Source organism: Punica granatum, chromosome 2 (genome assembly GCF_007655135.1).
Source record: "Punica granatum isolate Tunisia-2019 chromosome 2, ASM765513v2, whole genome shotgun sequence".
NCBI classification, from domain to species: domain Eukaryota; kingdom Viridiplantae; phylum Streptophyta; class Magnoliopsida; order Myrtales; family Lythraceae; genus Punica; species Punica granatum.
This window is the reverse complement of record NC_045128.1, coordinates 14,004,197-14,025,251: the sequence shown is the minus strand read 5'-3', so window position 1 is coordinate 14,025,251 and position 21,055 is coordinate 14,004,197. Positions and strand designations below refer to the sequence as shown.

Genomic DNA, 21,055 nt, shown 5'->3' with positions numbered 1-21,055 from the left:
ATGTTAGCTCTAACTCACCACGCTAGAACAATAAACAAGAAGATGAAAATTCAAGTGTTTGTGTTCCTTTTGTTTCCTTTTGTCACTGTGTCCGATGATTCGGTTCCATCAAGAAGTCCCTATGCGAAATATGAGTCGATCTTCAACTTTGGCGACTCACTGAGTGATACTGGGAACTATCTTGCAGTCGGTGCACCAGGACTTCCCCAGATTGCTCACCTCCCTTATGGAGAGACCTTCTTCGGAAATGCGACTGGCCGCGCTTCAGACGGACGTCTCATTGTTGATTTTATCGGTAAATTTTTCCCTCCTTATTTACCTACGTATATCCTTGCCAACATTAGGGACAGCATGCAAAGGTGTCCTTCATCAACTGGCAATATAGGATGAGTTTGAATGTTCCAGTGTCCTCTTTCGATAATTTTATTTTCAAGCTCGAAACCTGAAAATAGTGAGAATGTCGAGAGTTGCTCTGATCATATAGAAAAAACCTGAAAATATAAGATGATGGTCATCGTTCAATTAGTTCAAGTTTTTTTGAATTGGATATAGTCTCAATCATTTATAGGACTAGTGAAATATTTTAAGGAAGAATCTATCCACTTATCGCAAGGTTCCTAATCTAAAATTAACTAATCAAATATAATTTTATATGTAAGGAAATGCGAACTGAAAGTACTGTTCAGTTCGATTTGGAGTTATTTTTCGAACAGAACTGGATCGCATCCACCCTTAGCCAAAATGGACCGAATATGTGGGAACATGCCCTTACGAAATTTCTATAAATAGGGACATTCCCAAAGATGAATTTTCGATTTTTCCATGACCGGGCACAGAGGCATCGATCTCTTCAACATCCATTGGCAGGTTTCTTGACAAAAAGACGAATTCCTGACGCCTTGTCTTCTGAATATCTTTAAATGATTCGTTAAGTGTTCAAGTTGGCTGGTTTAAGAAGTGGAAGTCCTCAATCTGTACTACTAAACAAGGAGTGGCTTCTTTGCATCCTTCTGATCCCGGACCAAATACGAACTGTATCTTTAAATTTATGGATATTTTCGCCAAATTTAACGCTTTCTTGTTAACACAGAATGTGATAGCTACTTTAAGAAGTCGCTGTTCCTGGTGGGGGAGATTGGTGGAAATGACTACAACATACCCTTCTTATTTCTCGGAGCTTCCATTGAACAAGTTCGACCCCTTGTGCCATTGATCATCGAAGCTATTATTAATGCCACCACAGTATGTTACCAACTCAACTTAGATCTCGACTTAAACAGAGATATACTGCTGAAATGATTTTATCTTCATTTGTTTTAATATACGTTTTCCTTGAAAACGAAGGCCCTAATTGAAGAAGGAGCAGTAAACATGGTAGTTCCTGGAAATCTGCCAGCGGGTTGCGTACTGGCTTACTTGACCAGATTTCAGAGTTCTAATCAGTCGGACTATAACCGAATAACCGGGTGTGTGGACGCATTTAACGAATTTTCGAAGTATCACAACCAATTGCTCGTTGAAGCATTGGAGACTCTAAGAGAGAAATATCCGCAAGCAAGGATCATGTATGCAGACTACTACGGTGCTTCAATTGGGTTCTATTACACTCCAAAACTCTACGGTAAAGTTTTTCCTCTTGATAATAGTTTAGAGCTTTACATCGAAAGTTTATTCAAAGTCACATATGTACGTATATGCATATACATAAAGTTGACTTCCTTCCTACCACAAAGTTGACCGGCACTTATTTCTTTTTAAAAAAGTTACTCCAGTAAATTTACAAAAAAATTGAAAATTTACAAATAAATATATGTGATAAGTATTTCTAAAAAAAATTTAAAATTAGTGCAAACATTTGCAATGGCCATAATTAATAAAGGCATATGATTAACGTTGGACCCTAATATATCAATTGGCCTGGTCCGAGAAAGGCTCAAAACGAAATTAGTAGACCATTTAATTTTTTTTTAAATAAAATGTATAAAATGGTTGACGAATCAATATTGTTTCAGATTTAATTTTGCATTATTTTAATATCATATAATTTAAATCGAGATCATTTCAGTCTTTGCTAACTTCGCATTCTATCCTATTATGTGAAGAATCGCGTCTAATAAATATATGGAGAAAATACACAATCCGGATTTTTTAAAAAAAAGTATTGAAGTTACATAACTGAAACCCGATAGGCCAAGTATATGGGAGAGTTACATGACTGCAGATGATAAGGAATTGATCCGCTAAGCGACATAAAAGAGACATCTTATAGTTGGCAGACTTGAGAACAGAAAAAAAGATAAGGAAACTCAACCATCTTCCAGAAAGAGATATAGCTTCTATCTATGTTAAAGGGACGATTACTTCAGTTGCAAATATATCTAGGTCGATGACTTAATCATACAACACGTTTAATTGGCCGATATTGTGAACAGCGCAAATCAGGAAGAGGTATATGACAGCCCTCTGAGAATTAATGTCTCATTTTTTAGATGTACACTCGCTAGCCCGAGATTGTACTAATCATCTGATACAGAAATGAATATTTGTACGGCACTCTCAAAGCAATTTCAATATATGTTGTAGGATTCTCTGGAGGGAGCATTACAGCGTGTTGTGGAGGTCGTGGACCGTATAATTTCAATATCTCTAGCTTTTGCGGTGTGCCTGGCTCCACCGTTTGTAAAGATCCATCGACTTTTGCGAGCTGGGATGGTGTTCATTGGACAGAGGCTGCATACCGGTACATAGCGAAGGGATTGGTTTATGGTCCCTTCACTTCTCCACCTCTCTAGCTAGAGTTTTCCTGTCCTGTGTCATACTTCTCTGTCTTTGTGGATCAATAATTCGATCGTCATCCTTAATTTCATCTATTTTTTCAAGGTTGTACAATGTGTAACAAAACCACGCGCAGATGATCATACTGTAGATTATTGATTATTTTCTTGTTGATTTGCAGTTGAGTAAGATTTTCACTGATAGCTGTGGCCCAAACATTCATTAACATATGACATCTGGAAACATAAGTAAATCTAGCTAGTAGTACAAGGACTTCGAGGTTACAAGGTTAGCTGCGACATTATAGTTCGACTTATTGAACATAATAAATACTTTTGAAATATATATACTAGAGCTCTCGCACGCGCGAAGTGGGTGAGCAATTGCTTTCGTCTGTAGCAAAGGGATTGGTATATGGCCCCTTCGCTTCTCCACCTCTCTAGAGCAATTGCTTCATCCACTTTTCATGGTTTGGACATTGTAGTGTGCAACTTCTAAACTAGGCATTGTTATTTTATTACTTATCGAAACACGTGGTCTTCTATATAATTGAACTCATCATTATTCCAACGATATCGCATAAGTTTACTGATTATTTTGTCATAATTGTGGCCAAAACTATAATCTTCATCGCGGGCACATTAATAAACCACAGTAAACTCAAATTAAATATAGCAATTGGAGAACGTAGTAGATTCGGATCGTAAGAGAAGCAAATTTAGTAGTACAACGACTTTCAAGATTACGAGGTTAGCTGGGGCACTATAGTTCGACTTGATGAACATAATCAACACTTTTGAAATGTGTGTGTGTATATATATATATATATATGTAACAATCTCTTAGTCGGGTGAAATGAAACAACTGATTTCTGACCATGGTGTCTTGTGGGGCCAAGCACCCTGTGCTTTTTGTTTCCTTCCTCCAATGTGACGGCAACACATGGTGGAAGTTTACTACCTGCTCTTCTCTACGAAATGTCTCCTTGTCTTCCAAGTCCCTGCAAAAAAAATTTCCTCAGAATTAGAAGCTATATTGTGGTGGTTATTTAAGCTATCAATATAATAATCCAATAAGCTTCATTATTAATTCTTAGATCTTACAACTTCCGAACTATTGATGTAAAATTAATATATGTTAAGTAAGACGGGATGGGTCAAAAGCACTGCCTATGAAAATTACGCGGTCTTGTTTTAGCTTAAGATCTATCACTTTATATGTCTATCAGTTAATAGGATTATCAAGTAACAATTAATAAATCATGCGATATTACGTAATAAAAATTACTCACAGAAATTCTTATACTCCTCTGAGTAATTCTACTCGATTTTCCAGCCATTTCCAAATTTTTATAAGTAAAAAAAATAAAAAATTGGCATGATGGAGCCAATTGGAGAGAGAGGGGAAGGGGAGCAGGGAGAAGTTCGATTTGGATATTTATGGTGAAAACTGGATTGGAATTAAAATGATTATATTAAAGGACTAATCAATAAATGTTAGCAGAATTTGGAATTAAAATTATTTTTAGGCACATCACTTAAAAATATTTAGCATTGTTGTTCGTTTTGTATCATAATTCAATTAAATTTTTCAATCGTTGTTTGGCTGGCAAATAAAAGTAGAGCCAATTTTTTTATAATAAAAAAATGAAGGCTTTTTATAAGGATTGGGGACTGTTTCTATGAATTTCTGCAATCGTTTGCTTAATTAATCGCTTGTCTGATTGCTTCACTACTACTTTTAATTAAAGTGCAGTATCATATTAAAGAGGATGTAATGCAAAATCTTTCTTTTTTCTGACAATTTGAGGTAGCCGCTCTTGAAACTCATGTACGATCTACCAATTGTTTGATAACAAATACATGAACCTTTTTGTGACTCGATTTCTTTGTATGGAAACAAGCACAATTCAACACCAAGCACGCCTTTATACTTCGTTTAGATGGAGGGAAAGGAAGGGGAAGAGAGGGACAATTTGCATGGGAGAATTTTGAAAAGCTTTACTCAAAGATGTTCAGCGGCAGCAGAGGACTTTGAGTTTTTGATTTATTTGTTTATTTAAGTTGAGTTTTTTTTTTTAATTTTAAAGTAGATTTTAGACCTACAAGCTAGCATAATTGTTGTCACTACAGTCCTTCCTCTTCCATCAATTTAGTGAGAATGATCTCTGAAACATGATTCTCGAGAATGCACATACGAAAGTGGTCTTTGTGGATGTGAGTATGCCATAGGAGCTTGGTGGATCTTGATTATTTTGAATATCTAGATGCTCCAAATCTACTAGATTTCATTTGTTTCGATATGTGATGACACTTGGTCACTAAACGGATCGTTATATGGGCATTAACGCCACTTGCTCGTGTAGTTGACGTGCTAATTGTACTTGAATGGACCCTCGCGAACCGGCCGAAAAAGAAAAGGATGGGCTTTGATCCACAGACTTTTCCTTCAATTTCTGCTCGTTCAAACCTTTCTCCCGCCAAAACGGCACTTGCACTCGTAAGCTCCACTGTAGCCAATACCCGTCGTTCGGTATCCAAATTAGTAACTCCCCCATCATCGTCCCCCATTTCCTCCAATACAGCTAAGCGAGAACCACATCCATATTTCTTCCCCTGGATACCATTAGCCCCTCCCTTTTCGGCCGCTGACTGTCCACCTCGGAAATCTCGGGCCTTCTTTCCATGTTTACTAACTAGCATCCAAGGGCCATGGTGGGCAGAGCTGAGATGTGAAGCCGCCGGACCACCATTGACTGGCCCATGAGTAGCCGGTTGCAAACACAAAACCTTCGCCTGAACAGAAATACCCTCCGATGCAGCCTTGTCCAGGTTATTCTCAGTAGTATCCGCCTAAGGGGAGATGGGAGCCTGAGCTGCGGCGGAACACTCATCCTGTCTATGACTGTACCGCCCACATCGGAAACAGACAAGCTGGATCCCTTCATAGGCAATATCGAAGGAATCGCCCCTGAGCTTGAAGTGCCCTTTAAGTGTTTTAGCGAGATCAATTTCCACACAGATCCTCGCAAAGTTTCCCTTCTCGAAAGCAGCGGTGTCGTAATCAATTTTAACCGTCCTCCCTATGATGTCCCTCACTTCCCATAGACATTCTTCATTGTAATTCCATTGGGAAGTCTGGTATACGAGCCCATGTCGTAGCCTTATCAATTTTAGCCTTCGACGGGATAAAGTGGGGAACCCATTCTCTCATTGAGAGGTAGTGCCCAAGGATCGTCCAAGGGCCATCTTGGAGCACAAATTCCCGGTCTTCCATATTCTCAAACTTGGCAACGAAGAAATCACACCCAAGACTACCAATTTGAATTCCCCCTTTGGTTTCCACAGCTGCTGAAGCCTTCGCCGAAGATACATATATCCCACCCCGCATCCCAGCACTTTGATAATCGAGGAACTCCACCAAGACGCACGGAAACGACGTATCTGATCCTTAGAGAATCGCAAAACAGGACACAGCTCAGAACCTGGGTCATCATCCTCACCATCGCTCGGAATCGAATCCTGTTCTGCTCCTCTAGGCTCCTATGGTCTGTCGGTAACCAACACCTCCTGCGTTGGCTTGCCCATTATTGTATCTTTCAAGGACAGCTTCCGCTTCCCAGCCTCAGCCAGTGGCAAAACATCGGAGGGCTCATCCGAGGGTTCATCTATGGGAACCCTATCCTGAACGATACAACATTCTTGATCCTCTTACTGCTGCGACTGCGATTACCATCTTCCTCTGCAGTAGATTCCACCGTAGCATCAGAGATCCCCTCGGTGGCCGCAAGCCCTGGGGGCTAAGACTTCCCTGCTCCACGCGCGCTCTCCATTTAAGTTGACATTTATATGATTTAAAAATAAGATCGTCATCCTTGTGAATGCAGAAAAGAGCTTTACACTTTAGTGGGCCGACGCGACTCTACTGAACTAGTCGGAGTCCAATTGAGCTTCCGGATACTAGGGTTTACATTGAAAAAATAAGATCTTCACATGCAACACACGTGCCTTCTTACTAGTTATAGAAAATTTAGCATATTGAACTTGAAAAATATCACGTATTTGAAGTTCTTTCTGATTATTGAGGAAAGATTTAGTTTTGCATAAAATTTTGTAATTATATATTATTACATACAAATAATCAATATAAATTTATAATATTCGTTGAATATAACACCAATAAAATATAATATACGTTCATTTAACTAAAATTAAATTGTCAATTCACATGAAACTAAGGGTTATTAAAGGAATTGATTCAAGCTACCGATGATATTTTACTAAGAATTAAGGGTTATAAAATAAATTTTTCATATTTGACACCTCGACTTTTATATATTATATAATGATTAAAAAAATGGAGAGAGAACAAACAAACAGTAACGAAGATTAGGGAAGGGCAGCGGCGTTTGGTGTGGAGCTCCACAGCTAGCCTCTTCCCTAGTTTTCTGCATAGTTCAATGGTAAAATATGTTTACATTAAATGGATGAGACTTGGTAGCTTTGACATTGCAATTGAAATAATATCTTCAGCTCGGACATCGCCAAACCCATAATAAGGATTTCTCATATCTTATCCTTTCAGCAATTCGGTCAACCAAATATGGCCTTGGAATTTTTCTCACCCTACCCCTTTTGATTTTTTTTCCCGGGTATAGACCCCTTTTGATTTAAGAGAACTAGAGCAGAGAAAAAATTAATAAAAATCATTTCTTTGCCCCGGTAAATTTTGGTGACGCCTCGCGCATAGATGGTAGCTGGCTCATGCATGGCCATTGGTATTGTAAGAGGGAATGATGCAAGAGAATAAGAGAAGCAATAGGTGATATTGACCATCACTACAAGAATTTCTCCATTTTTCGTAGGACCCGTTGAAAATCCATAAAAAATTATCAATTTTCGTCGTATTTCCAAGACAAAATTTCCCTCTTGTAAATGTATATAAGGATTTTTTTTATACAAAAGAGGCCTAAAACCAAGCACAATAAAAGAGAAATCATAAATAACTACTAATAAATGAGCACATGTAGTTCCACTAAGTATCTGTGCGGACTCGAATATTGTCTCGTCGGGACCCGCATGTGTGCACACTAATCGCACGATTTGGGAGTATCCACCTTCCTAGAGACGCGTGATGGACACACGTGAGAAGGAGTCGTTACTATTTGTTTACGACTTCGGAGATCGAAGACCAGTGAGTCGTCCGGGTCTAGGGGTAAGGATACACCTAGTGTGTTAAGGCTTATGGCATTGCGGAACTATAAGTTCCGAATTCGAGAGTTCTATTACGTGCGGGCCTATCTCCCGCACACCCTATCGGTACTCGAGTTTGTCTAACGTTTGCCGTTTTCTAATTTATTTACCGCTCAATTAAGTTTCTCTCATCTTGCACAATTTGACACCGTCAATTTGTGGAAGCAATTGATTCGGGTTAAGAGACCGAAACATGAGTGGATCCTCGGGTTAAGGGATCGGTCCACCGCCTTCGCATCTCGGCAAACCAGACCGGGATGACTGGTTCACTGTGTGGATCGGGCCCGTGACTCATGTGGTCCTGCTCGGCTCAGGGACTTGTAAACCGACTCAATCGGTTCCGACTCTCGAACCTTGCGCTCGCCGATCGAGATCATTACAATAATAAATGTACGAATAAATACCTCACAATGTACTCTAAAAAAATAAATACTAATATAGCAAATGGATCCTAGTCAGTTTGCATTCAGCCAATATTCCGTTCGCGCTCACCGTGAGGTTGGAAAGACCGAAACTGAAATTAATGCGACGCGGGCTCGTGAGAGCCGGGGGTCAAGTCTGACCGAACCAGCGAGTCCAAGGAGGACTGAATAGTCCTCGAGATATCCGCGGGATCAGTCGAGCTCCCTAGTGATTGTTTAACCTCGCTTCACACCTCCCAACCCGAGTCATCCTCCGCTTGGATTCTACTATGGTCGAAATAGTGACTCAAGGGTAGACCCCATTTCGTACTCGGGTCGCGCGCGCTCGAGGCTTGTAGGGTCGTTGGATCCCGTGATTGATGGTTGGGGTGTTAGATCCCTTGTGTATTGTGTCCTATAGAGTCGGGCTCGACCCGCAAAAAAATAAAAGAAAACATATAAAAACATATAAAAATAGATGAAGACATACAAGTTGTGTGTTAATTGCCGTGTTTACATGATTATCAAATTATGAACTGAGGTTGCTTAACAATCGTGTTTCTACTCTAAATAGACAAAAACAAAAGGGTGTAAGGTGAGAATTGGCCTAGAGCCGCCCTGGGAAGGGCATGGAGAATTTGGCTTTTGCTTAAAAAAGGACTTGACAGACATGATGTCTGTTGCCAAGCCTCAAGTGTGTGAGTTCATTTTAAATTCTTATGTTTTGTGACACTGAAGGATTAATCGCTAATGATAGAGATGTGTTATGCCAGAATCCTCAAACCTAGGGTTTTATCCCTCTCATTTCCCTGTGTTTATTATGTCAAGTATGTGATTAGTCCGGTTTTATATTTTATGAAGGATAAACCCAATCTAATCACAAACTTAGGAAAGTGAGAATGCGAAACACCATGAAGGTGCCACCATGAAGCGCCATATAACCTTTCACGGGCCGTCCATGCTCGGGTCTCCGGTCCACCTCTCTAAGCGTCCGAATATATGCTAGGATGACAAAAACACCCCAGTCGAGTAAATAGGGCTTTACAAATAAGACTTGTGCCCACACGGGCTACCCGTCTTTACCTATGGCTTGAAGTGTTTCGATCACCATAACCCTAGGGTTGTCGGGAAGTCACGAATAGATAGCCATGCCCTTGAATCGGAAAATGTGTGTGTGTGGAGTGAAATTGAGACTGTGCGACGCAGACCGTCGAGGTCAATAGCTGGTGTCGACTGATTTCCTAGATCCTCCAGGGTCGTGTGGACCTCGAAGGAGCCAAGAAACCAGTCACTCTGCCCGGAAGGAGTACAAGGAGAACTCTCATGTTCCGACTTGAGCCGCCTCAAATCGGGCCCAGACTCGAGTCGCCTCAAATTAGACCCAGACTCGAGTCAGGACACGCGAGTCCTCCCTAGATGTCCATACTACGCATGCCATGCATCTTGGTAAATTATTAAAATGTGAGTTTTGAAAAAGGCATGGTGTGAGACCCGACATATTTTTTAAATGTGCATACATACACATATGCTTATATATATATATATAATGCACTTTGATGAGAAAAAAGAAAAAGGGATGGTGGCATGGGCTCCACGTGGCCTTACCATTCTTCACCTGAGTAATCTTGTTTCTTCCACCGCCATCTATTCATTTTCTTTAGTTTCTTTCAGCCATTCCATTTCTTTTGGTTTTCTTTCTTTTTCTTTCCTTGTCTTGTTTTAGCTGGAGAAAATCGGAGAAGCAGAGGAAACAAAGAGGGGTGAGAGAGAGAGCGAGAGAGAAAGAGAAGTTTAGAGAGACAGAGAGAGGATGGGTTAGAGAGAGAAATAGAAAACTCGTCCGAGAGTTGGGATGGAGCTCACCCGAAGGTGAGGAACAGACTGGAACTTTGCTTTATCAACTTGGTGAATCTCGATCTATTGTTTTGTTCGTCTTCTGAACTTTGATTGAACTCTATATGATTCAAATTTCTTGTAGTGGGGAAAGTTTGATTTGTTGCGAGTTAGCCATTATGTCGGATGTGGGAAGCTATGGGTTTTCGGTTTGGTTCTGTCATGGCCGTGCTATTGATGAATCGGGGTTAGCTGTCGTCCGCTAGGTATTCAATGGATTAAAGATGGAGCATGAAGTAGTAGTAGAGTTAGTTGGTTACTGCAGTTGATTCTTATGCTTGGAAGTCGAAATTTGCTGAGACTTTGTCAGTTAGAGGGGCAAGAAATGCTCTGTTTCTTAATTTTGACTATCTCTAAGTAGAGAGAATTAGTTAATTTACCAAATTGATGAAGTTAGTAGTGATAGATTGGTCAAGGTTTTGGGGGAAATCTAGTAAGCAGGGAGTGTGACGAAGAGGTAGAGATGTTAGGTAATATTGATAGGAGAAACTTACTGGTTGTCTAAGAATTGTTTTCAACTGGATTTAGTTTTCTTATTGGAGATAATTAGTAGATCGCATGTTGAGTACCCATAAATTGTAAGGGCGATTGAGTCTAAATAATTCTTTTCTTTTGAGACTAAGATGGAGTAGTTTGGCATGAGGAACTTATGGATTGAATGAATATATTAACCTTGTTCTTGTTGTGTTAAGTCTGAATTGTTAGTGACGTTACAAGCAAGAATTTTCCTTTGATTTATTTGAGGTAATAGGCTGTAAAGAAGTTCATGGATGGCAAAGGATGATTTTATTTTTTTCATTTGTTTCGCATTGATGGCGGAACAGAGGGTAATTAAGCTAGATCGAGTATGGAAGTGTTAATGTTGGTTTTTCTTTGGAATGAAAAATTTAATATCACCAGTATGTATACTTAAACTATTGCATTGTGTGTTATCTGATTTTTATACTTATAATTAATCGGGGTTATGGAGATTGAGTTTTGCATCTCTCAAAGAATCAACCCAATGAAATATTTTTGGCTATTCGATGAGTACTCTATTCCCTTATGAAATGATATATTATAGTTATATAAATTATTTAAGAAGAATATTGTGATAGTTAGATTAAGGAATCGGTCTAGTTATGTTGTGTGAAAGGATTCAAAAGATATTGTCTTTTATGTTTCACTTTGACTTGAGATATGCAATGTGATTGTGTATGTTGATTGTGTATGAGATGTGTGATGATAATGTGATACTTTTGTACTGTGATTGGAATTGTGCTTGTGTATACTGATATTGTTTTACTATAGTCATGGGACCGCTGGACCCGACGGAATAGCAAAAGGGGCTCGAATGGCCGCTGGACCTAGCGGAATAGAAAATGGGGTCCAAACGGCCGCTGGACCCGGCGAAATAGAAAATGGGGCTCGAACGGCCGCTGGACCCGGCGAAATAGAAAATGGGGCCTGAATGGCTCCTGAACTCGGCGGAATAGAAAAAAAGGGGCCTGAATGAGACGGGCGGGGTCACGGTAGCAACCTAACTTGTTGCAAGGAGATTATTGATTGATTTTGTTTTATATTGTTTGTCATGTCTGATTGTTGGAGATGTGATGATTGTTGAAATTGTCTGAGGTTGTTCTATGAAAATCGTGTTGTTTCTGAAACTTGATTTATTAAGTGATTGTGTAGTGACTTTTTATTAAACGCTAAATGAATGGATATTCGATGTTTATGTGCTATTTGATATTAGAGAAATGGTTGGAATAGTTATTTGTATTTGTTAGTAGGACTTAAATTTAGTTACTATATTGGATAAAATTATTTTTTATATAATATGTATATATATATCGTATATGTGTGCGAGTGAGCAGACAATTGGATTGGATGTGATTGTATTATTTATTTGAATGTTTGGTTGTTTGCAATTAAATATTTATTTAATAACAAGTCATCTAACTTTGGAATAAAGTACTCACTGAGATGCAGCTCACGCTCTGCATATATTTTTCCTAGATAAGCTTCTAGCTGCTATCGGGGATCAACTCAGAGGACTATGTAAGGATCCTAGTTATTTAGTAGGTATTCTTTTTGTATATAATGTATTTGAATATATTACAACTTGAAATTTTTGCTTAGTCAGTTTGGTGGTGTGGGTGAGAAGAAGTAATCTCTTGGAATATATGTGTGTGTGTGTGTGTGTGTGAGAGAGAGAGAGAGCTTACTGGATTAGTTTATACATTTAGGAATTTATGGAAAGCGGGTTTTATGTGAATAATTTGTATGATAATGGATATCGAGGGAAATATAGGGGAAACTTTGCTGAAATTTCGGGTCGTGACACATGGCCACCGGTTCATGATATATCAATGCGATTTACAGAATATTAACTGGTTCGTATAATTTATTAGGAAAGTCAAGTGGATTAATTGGACGAGTGAAACGTCCCGATTACCACATGACTGGAGTTAATTAAATTGAATGCACTTGCCAAATGCATTGGTTTGCGGGTTTCAAGCTGTAGAGCCAGCCATTGGTGGACCGCTCAATAAAGCTCTAATTCCCAACTATCCTGGAATTAAATGCGATTTTAAACCGACTTTACGTGATTAATCCGATTCGTGTGAGATTTTTTATTAATAATGCATTCAAACATCCAAAGCACACGAACACAAGTATAAAAAAATCACATTGATATTTAAATTGCCGATTTTAATTTCGAGTGACTAATTAAGCTGGTTTTGGTGTATTTGGTTAATTTTATCCCTTAAGGCCGAGTGAGCATGGGATTAATTCGTGTGAGTTCGTTCTCACTTCAGACAACCGATTTTAAGTCCGATTCTTTACATATTCAAATTCATGCTTGAGTCGATTATCATCACAACATGCCGATTTTAAGAAAGCCGAGTTTAATTATCAAACCGATTCATGCTTTTTCAACCAAAACTCATCATTAACATCATCATAATCACCAAATCACCAAGAGATGGAGTCCTAAGCATGCCACTAAGTTCAAGAGTTATACTGCTCTCGAGCCAATGTCGCAAGGATCATGAGAGGAGCGCGGCGAGGGCAACAGTACCAGAAGTAGCGAGGGCACAACAAGGACAGTAGCGGGCCACGATAGGGACGCGAGCATGGGTGCACCAATGGCAGCAATAGCTCGAGGAGCTCAAAGGGAACCACATTCAGAAATGGGAAGTTCGAAGAGAGCTCAGAGGTTCGTTGTCGAGAACTCAAACCTGAAAAAGGAAGGAAAAGAACGACAAAATAGTGGTAGGCCGAGGTAAAGAGATAAAAGGAAAAGAGAGAAATTGAGACTTAGCTCAACTCGGGGAAAATAAAGGGGAGCAACAACGTCAAAGTCTCTAGAAAGGCCCGAGAAGGCTCGAAGAATGGCGGCTGCATAGCGACGAGCTCGGGAAGGCTCGGGAAGCAACAGTGAAATTGTCAGACGACTCTGGGAACACGTGGGGAGACGAGACAACAGTAACAACAGCTCAACAAGAGACATTATAGTCTAGCCATATTCTAAAACTTGGGGAAATGTGAGCTGGACCTACTCAAATCAGAAATCATCAACTCTTATAGGTTTGTCAATGGGGAAATTGAAGGACGAATAGGCCCCTCCACTCCCGTGCCATGCATGTTAAGTCTAGTAAGATTCCTTCAGTTCTCAATGAATTTTGGTATCTTCCCCGACAATGAATCCCCATCCATCCGGAAGTCATTTAGACTATACAAACAGGAAAATGACTTTAAGATCTTTCCGGTGAAACTGTTCGCTCCGAGAAAGAGACTCCTCGATCGACTCAAATTGTCGAGGTTCTCATGTAGAGGCCTTCCCAGTAAGTTGTCGTCCAATATAAGTTCTTCGAGCGTGCCAATATCTCCAATTTCCTTAAGGATTGTTCTAGTCATCCGATTCCCGAGGAGCGACAGCAAGATGAACGAAATTTGACTTAGGTTGGTGGGAATTATTCCATTCAGGTAATTGCGATTTAGATTGAGGACTCACAAATGAGGAAGCTTTCCTACTTCTTCAGGCACAAATCTAATCAAGTTGAGATCGTTGAGCTCAATGTGGGTAACGTGGCAGACATCATTCGCACAGGTGCATGTTACATTGTTGAGGATATTGATGGATATGACGAAATTGTTGAAACTAGCCCGCCTCTGCTGCAGGAAGTCAGGGTGATCGTTGGCCAATATATATGGTACAACTTTTTCGCTATAACCTCCAGAGTATCAACTACTTGAGTAGTTGACTTGCTCACAAGAGTCTCTCTAATTTTACAAGCTCTTGAATAGTATTCTAAATACCTTTCAATAAGGCCACATTCTGTGAGTGAATCATGTCATTCCTTGCTTTCTAGATGAGATACAAATATGCTTGCCAAACAATCCTAAAAATAGTAACAAGAGTGTTCTTTTTTCTTTTGAACTTGACAATGGCCCATTCAACTTCATTCATCTAGATTCCAACAACTCTATTTTGTCTAGTAGCTCTTGGCACCCTCTCCCAAACTCCTTTCATGAAAGGGTATGAGACATACAAACGGTCTCTTCATTCCAACGAGAGCTTCATCGAGGGGCAGAAGCAACTGCGATTGGCATGGCGGTAAAACCGAACAGCAGAGCAAGAAAAGAAGAGCAGCATAAGCAATAACAATGGTCTAAGATGGACCCATGATTTCCAGAATCTTTCTTCCTCCTTGCCTCCCTTCGTTCCATCCCAGTAGGTGAAGGAACAAGCAAAATTGACTTAGGTTGGTGGGAATTGTTCCATTCAGATAGTTGCGATTTAGATGGAGGACTTGCAAATAAGGAAGCTTTCCCACTTCTTCGGGAACAAATCTGGTCAAGTTGAGACCGTTGAGCTTAGTGTGGCTGACGTGGCAGGCACCATTAGCGCATGTGCATGTTACATTACTGAGGATATTGATGGATTTGACGAAATTATTGAAACTAGCCCCGCCTTTACTGTAGGAAGTCGGGGTGATCTTTGGCCACTATCTATTGTGCAACTTCTTCGCTATAACCTCCAAAGTTTCAACTGCTTAAAATACTACACTTGCTCTCAAGAGTCTCCCTAATTTTACATGCTCATGAATGACACTCCAAATACTTCCAGTGAGGCCACATTTTGTCAATGAATGACGTCATTCCTTGCCTTCTATATGAGATACAAATAAGCTTGCCAAACAATATTAAAAACTATAACAAGAGTGTCCTTTCTTTTGAACTTGACAATGGCCAATTCCACTTCATTCATTCATATTCCAATAGCCTTATTTGGTCCAGTAGCTCTCGGCACCCTCTCCCAAACTCCTTTTGTGAAAGGGCATGAGAAATACAAACGTTCTCTTCATTCTAATGAGAGCTTCATCGAGGGGCAGAAGCAGTTGCGAGTGGCATAGCGGTAACACCGAACAATAGAGCAAGAAAAGAAAAGTAGCAGAGGAAGTAACGGTGGTCGATGGTGGACCCATGATCTCCATATTCTTTCTTCCTTCATCCCTTCATCTATTCGTTTCGTCCTGGTAGCTGAAGGAACAAGCAAGACACAATAAGCTCTCCATTCCTTCCTTCATTCGATGTGTGCATAGGATAGAGGTGATCAAAATGGGGAGCTAAAAAGATTATTTCGGCTCACAGTGGTTGAAGCCGGTCAATGCCGCCGGCAAGCTACTTCACGCTGTGCCCAGTCCATATCGCCTTCGGCAAAAGGGATTGCAACATTTCCTTGGACTATATGGGAAACACTCTTTGTTCCTTCCTTTCCACGTGGCTAAGTGAAGCCTTGAGAGGGAGCGAGAGTTCTTCCATCCATGGGAAGAAAGGGGTGAGTTTTTTTTTTTCTGAGCAAAGAGAAGAAAAGTGTTGGACAAGACAAACGAGAGAGAGAGAGGGAGCAGATGAAGGTTGAGCTGATTAGGGCTTCAAAAATGTAGAGCAGGAAAGTGATGGTTGTCATGGAGCAGCCGCAAAAGAAAGACATCGAAAACTTAGCTCAACTCTGGGGAAACAAAGGGGAGCAATGACATCAAGGCCTCTGGAAAGGCTCGAGAAGGCTTGGAGAGTGGCAGTTGCATAGCCAAGAGCTCGGGAAGCAGCAGCAAATGTGTCAGACGACTCCGAGAGCCCGTGGGGAAATGGGACAGCTGCAACAACAGCTCAACAAGTGGTATCGTAATCTAGTCATATTTTGCAACTTGGGAAAAGGTGAGCTAGACCCACACAAATTAGAAATCGTCAACTCTTGCGAGTTTGTCAACTGGGAAATTGAAGGAGGAATAAACCCCTTCACTCATGTGCCTTGCATGTCGAGTCTAGTAAGATTCCTCCTGTTCCCAATGAATTTTGGTATTTTCCCCGACAATGAATCCCCATCTATTCGGAAGTCATTTAAACTATTCAAATGGGAAAACGACTTTGGGATCCTTCCGATGAAATTGTTCACTCCGAGAAGAAGTCTCATCCATCTACCCAAATTGTCGAGGTTCTCATGTAGAGGCCCTCCCAATAGGTTGTCATCCAATATAAGTTCTTCGTGCATGGCAGTATGTCCAATTTCCATTGGGATTGGTCCAGTTGCTCTCGGCACCCTCTCTCAAACTCCTTCCGTGAAAAGGCATGAGAAATACAAATGGTCTCTTCATTCTAGCGAGAGCTTCGTCGAGGGGCAGAAGCAGCTGCGAGTGGCATGGCAGTAATACCGAACCACAAAGCAAGAAAAGAAGAATAGCATGGGCAATATTTGTGGTTGATGATGAACCCATGATTTCCAGATACTTTTTTCCTCCCTCCCTCCCTTCATTTCATCCTGGTAGGTGAAGGAACTAGCAAAACACAACAAACTCTCCCTTCCTTCCTTTATTCGATATGTGAGCCGGGTAAAGGTGATCAAAATGGGGAGCTTAGAAGAAGATTCCGCCTGCAGTGGCTGAACCCGGCCAATGCCGCCGACGAGCTAATTCACGCTATGTTCGGTCCATGTCGCCTCTAGCAAGAGGGATTGCAACATTTTCTTGGATTACACGAGAAATACTCTATGTTCCTTCATTTCCTCGTGGCTGAGTAAAGATTGGTGCGAGAGCGAGAGTGCTTCTAGCCACAGGAAGAAAGGGGTGAGTTTTTTTTTTTTGAACAAAGAGCCGCAGAGTGTTGGACATGACAGATGAGAGAAAGAGATTGAGCAGATGAAGGCTCAACCGATCAGAGCGTCAGAGAGATAAGGCGGGGAAGTGATGGTTGTCATGGAGCAACCGTAGAAGAAAGAGATTGAGACTTAGCTCAACTCGGGGGAAACAAAAGGGAGCAACGATGTTAAGGCCCCTGGAAAGGCCCGAGAAGGCTTAGAGAATGATGGTTGCATAGCGACGAGCTTGGGAAGGCTCATGAAACAACAACGAATGTGTTGGATGACTCCAGAAGCTCGTGGAAAGATGGGACAACTACAACAACAGCTCAACAAGTGGTATCGTAGTCTAGTCATATTCTGCAACTTGGGGAAAGGTGAGCTGGACCCACTCAAATTAGAAAATCATCAACTCTTGCAGGTTAGTCAACTGGGACATTGAATGTGGAATAGGCCCCTCCACTACCGTGCCTTGCATGTTGAGTCTAGTAAGATTCATTCAGTTCCCAAAATTTTGGTATCTTCTCCGACAATGAATCCCTATCTATTTGGAAGTCATTTAGACTATTCAAATAGGAAAATGACTTTGAGATCCTTCCGGTGAAATTGTTTGCTCCGAAAAAGAGTCTTTTTCACAGACTCAAATTGTCGAGGTTCTCATGTAGAGGCCCTCCGAGTAAGTTTTCGTCCAATATAAGTTTTTCGGGCAATATCTCCAATTTCCTTAGGGATTGTTCCAGTGATCCGATTCCCGAGGAGCGACAAGGAGATGAGCGAAAATTGGCTTAGTTTGGTGTGAATTGTTTCATTCACGTAATTGCGATTTAGATGGAGGACTTGCAAATAAGGAAACTTTCCCCCTTCTTCAGACACAAAGCCGATCAAGTTTAGACCGTTAGGCTCAATGTGGGTGACCTGGCAGGCACCATTCACTCAGGTGCGTGTTACATTGTTGGGAATGTTGACGGATTTGACGAAATTGTTGAAACCAACCCCGCCTCTGCTATAGGAAGTTGAGGTGATCTTTGGCCAATATCTATTGTGCAATTTCTTCACTATAACCAGCAAAGTTTCAATTACTTAAAATACTTAACTTGCTCTCAAGAGTCTCCCTAATTTTACATGCTCTCGAATGGCACTCCAAATACCTTCCAATGAGGCCACATTCTGTAAGTGAATCACGTCATTCCTTGCCTTCTATATGAGATACAAATAAGTTTGCCAAACAATCTTAAAAACTGTAACAAGAGTGCCCTTGCTTTTGAACTTGACAATGGCCAAGTCCACTTCGTTCATTCATATTCCAACAGCCATATTTGGTCCAGTAGCTCTCAGCACCCTCACCCAAACATCTTTCGTGAAATGGCATGAGAAATACAAACGGTCTCTTCATTCCAATGAGAATTTCGTCGAGGGGCAGAAGTAGCTGCAAGTGGCATGGCAGTAACGCCGAACAACGGAACAAGAAAAGAATAGCAGCAAAAGAAATAACGGTGGTCGATGATGGACCCATAATTTTCAGATTCTTTCTTCCTCCCTCCCTCCCTCCCTCCCTTCGTTTCGTCCTGGTAGATGAAGGAACAAGCAAAACACAATAAGCTCTCCCTTCCTTCCTTCATTCGATGTGTGCGTAGGGTAGGGATGAACAGAGTGGGGAGCCTAGAAAAAAATTTTGGCTTGTTGTGGCTGAAGCCAGCCAATACCGCTGGTGAGCTATTTCACGCTGTGCCTGGTCCATGTCGCCTCCAGCAAGAGAGATTGCAACATTTTCTTGGATTGCACGGGAAACGCTCTTTGTCCCTCTTTTTCCTCGTGGCTAAGTAAAGACTGGAGGGAGAGCGAGAGTTCTTCCAGCCACAGTAAGAAAGGGAGTGAGTTTTTTTTTTTAAAGTAAAGAGAAGCAGAGTGTTGGACATGACAGACGAGAGAGAAAGAGAGAGAGAGAGAGAGCAGATGAAGGCTGAGCTAATCGGGGCTTCAGAAAGGTAGAGCGGGGAAGTGATGGTTGTCATAGAGCAACCGCAAAAGAAAGAGATCAAAACTTAGCTTAACTTGGGGGAAACAAAGGGGAGCAACGTCGTCAAGGCCTCTAGAAAGGCCCGAGGAGGCTCGGAGAATGGCAGTTACATAGTGACAAGCTCGGGAAGGCTCAGGAAGTAACAACGAATGTGTTAGACGACTCTAAGAGCTCGTGGGGAGACAGACAGCTGCAACAACAGCTCAACAAGTGGTATCGTAATCTAGTCATATTTTGCAATCTGGGAAAAAGTGAGCTAGACCTACTCAAAGTAGAAATCATCAACTCTTGTAGGTTTGTTAGCTAGAAAATTGAAGGAGGAATAGGCCCATTCACTCTCGTGCCTTGCTTGTCGAGTCTAATAAGATTCCTCCAGTTCCCAATTAATTTTGGTATCTTCCCCGACAATGAATCCCCATCTATCAGGAAGTCATTTAGACTATTAAAATAGGAGAATGACATTAGGATCCGTCCGGTGAAATTGTTTGCTCCGAGAAGGAGTCTCCTCAATCGACTCAAATTGCCAATTTTCTCATGTAGAGGCCCTCCAAGTAAGTTGTCGTCCAATATAAATTCTTCGAGTATGGCAATATCTCCAATTTCTTTCAGGATTGTTTTAGTGATTCGATTCCCGAGGAGCGACAAGGAGATGTGCGAAAATTGTCTTAGTTTAGAGGGAATTGTTCCATTTAGGTAATTGCGATTTAGATGGAGGACTTGCAAATAAGGAAGCTTTCCCACTTCTTCATATACAAAGCCGGTCAAGTTGAGACCGTTGAGCTCAATGTGGGTGACGTGGCAGGCACCCTTTGCGCAGGTGCATGGTACATTGTTGAGGATGTTGATGGATTTGACAAAATTGTAAAAACTACCCCCACCTTTATGGCAACAAATCGGGGTGATCTTTGGCCAATATCTATTGTACAACTTCTTCGCTATAACCTTCAGAGTTTCAATTGCTTGAGTACTTGACTTGTTCCTAAGAGTCTCCCTAATTTTACATGCTCTTGAATGGCATTCCAAATACCTTCTAGTGAGGCCATATTTTGTCAGTAAATCATGTCATTCATTGCCTTGATGAGATACAAATATGCTTGCTAAAAAATCTTAAAAATTGTAACAAGAGTGCCATTTCTTTTGAACTTGACAATGGTCCATTCAACTTCATTCATCAAGATTCCAACGACTCTATTCTGTCTAGTAGCTCTCGGCATCCTCTCTCAAACTCCTTTTGTGAAAAGGCATGAGAAATATAAATGGTCTCTTCATTCCAACGAGAGCTTCGTCGAGAGGCAGAAGCAGCTGCGAGTGGCATGGCGATAACACCAAACAACAGAGCAAGAAAAGACTAACAGTAACGGTGGTCAATGATGGACCCATGATTTCTAGATTCTTTTTTCCTCCTTCTCTCCTTTTGTTTCGTCTTGGATGGAGAAGGAACAAGCAAAACACAACAAGGTCTCACTTCCTTCCTTCATTCGATGTACACGCAAGGTAGAGGTGATCGAAATGGGGAGTTTAGAAGAAAATTTCGACTCGTAGTGGCTGAAGCCAACCAATGTTGCCTGTGAGCTACTTCATGCTATGCCCAGTCCAT

At 41.0% G+C, this 21,055-nt stretch overlaps 1 protein-coding gene across 1 annotated transcript; it reads left to right on the top strand.

The window, feature by feature from the left end:
- Window positions 1-2,792, top strand: LOC116193694 (GDSL esterase/lipase At5g45910-like). Its single transcript, XM_031522437.1, has 5 exons — window positions 1-295; window positions 930-987; window positions 1,089-1,242; window positions 1,345-1,621; window positions 2,584-2,792. Exons 1-5 carry the CDS (start codon window positions 1-3, stop codon window positions 2,790-2,792), a joined length of 993 nt encoding a protein of 330 aa, XP_031378297.1.
- The last annotated feature ends 18,263 nt before the right edge of the window (window positions 2,793-21,055 follow it).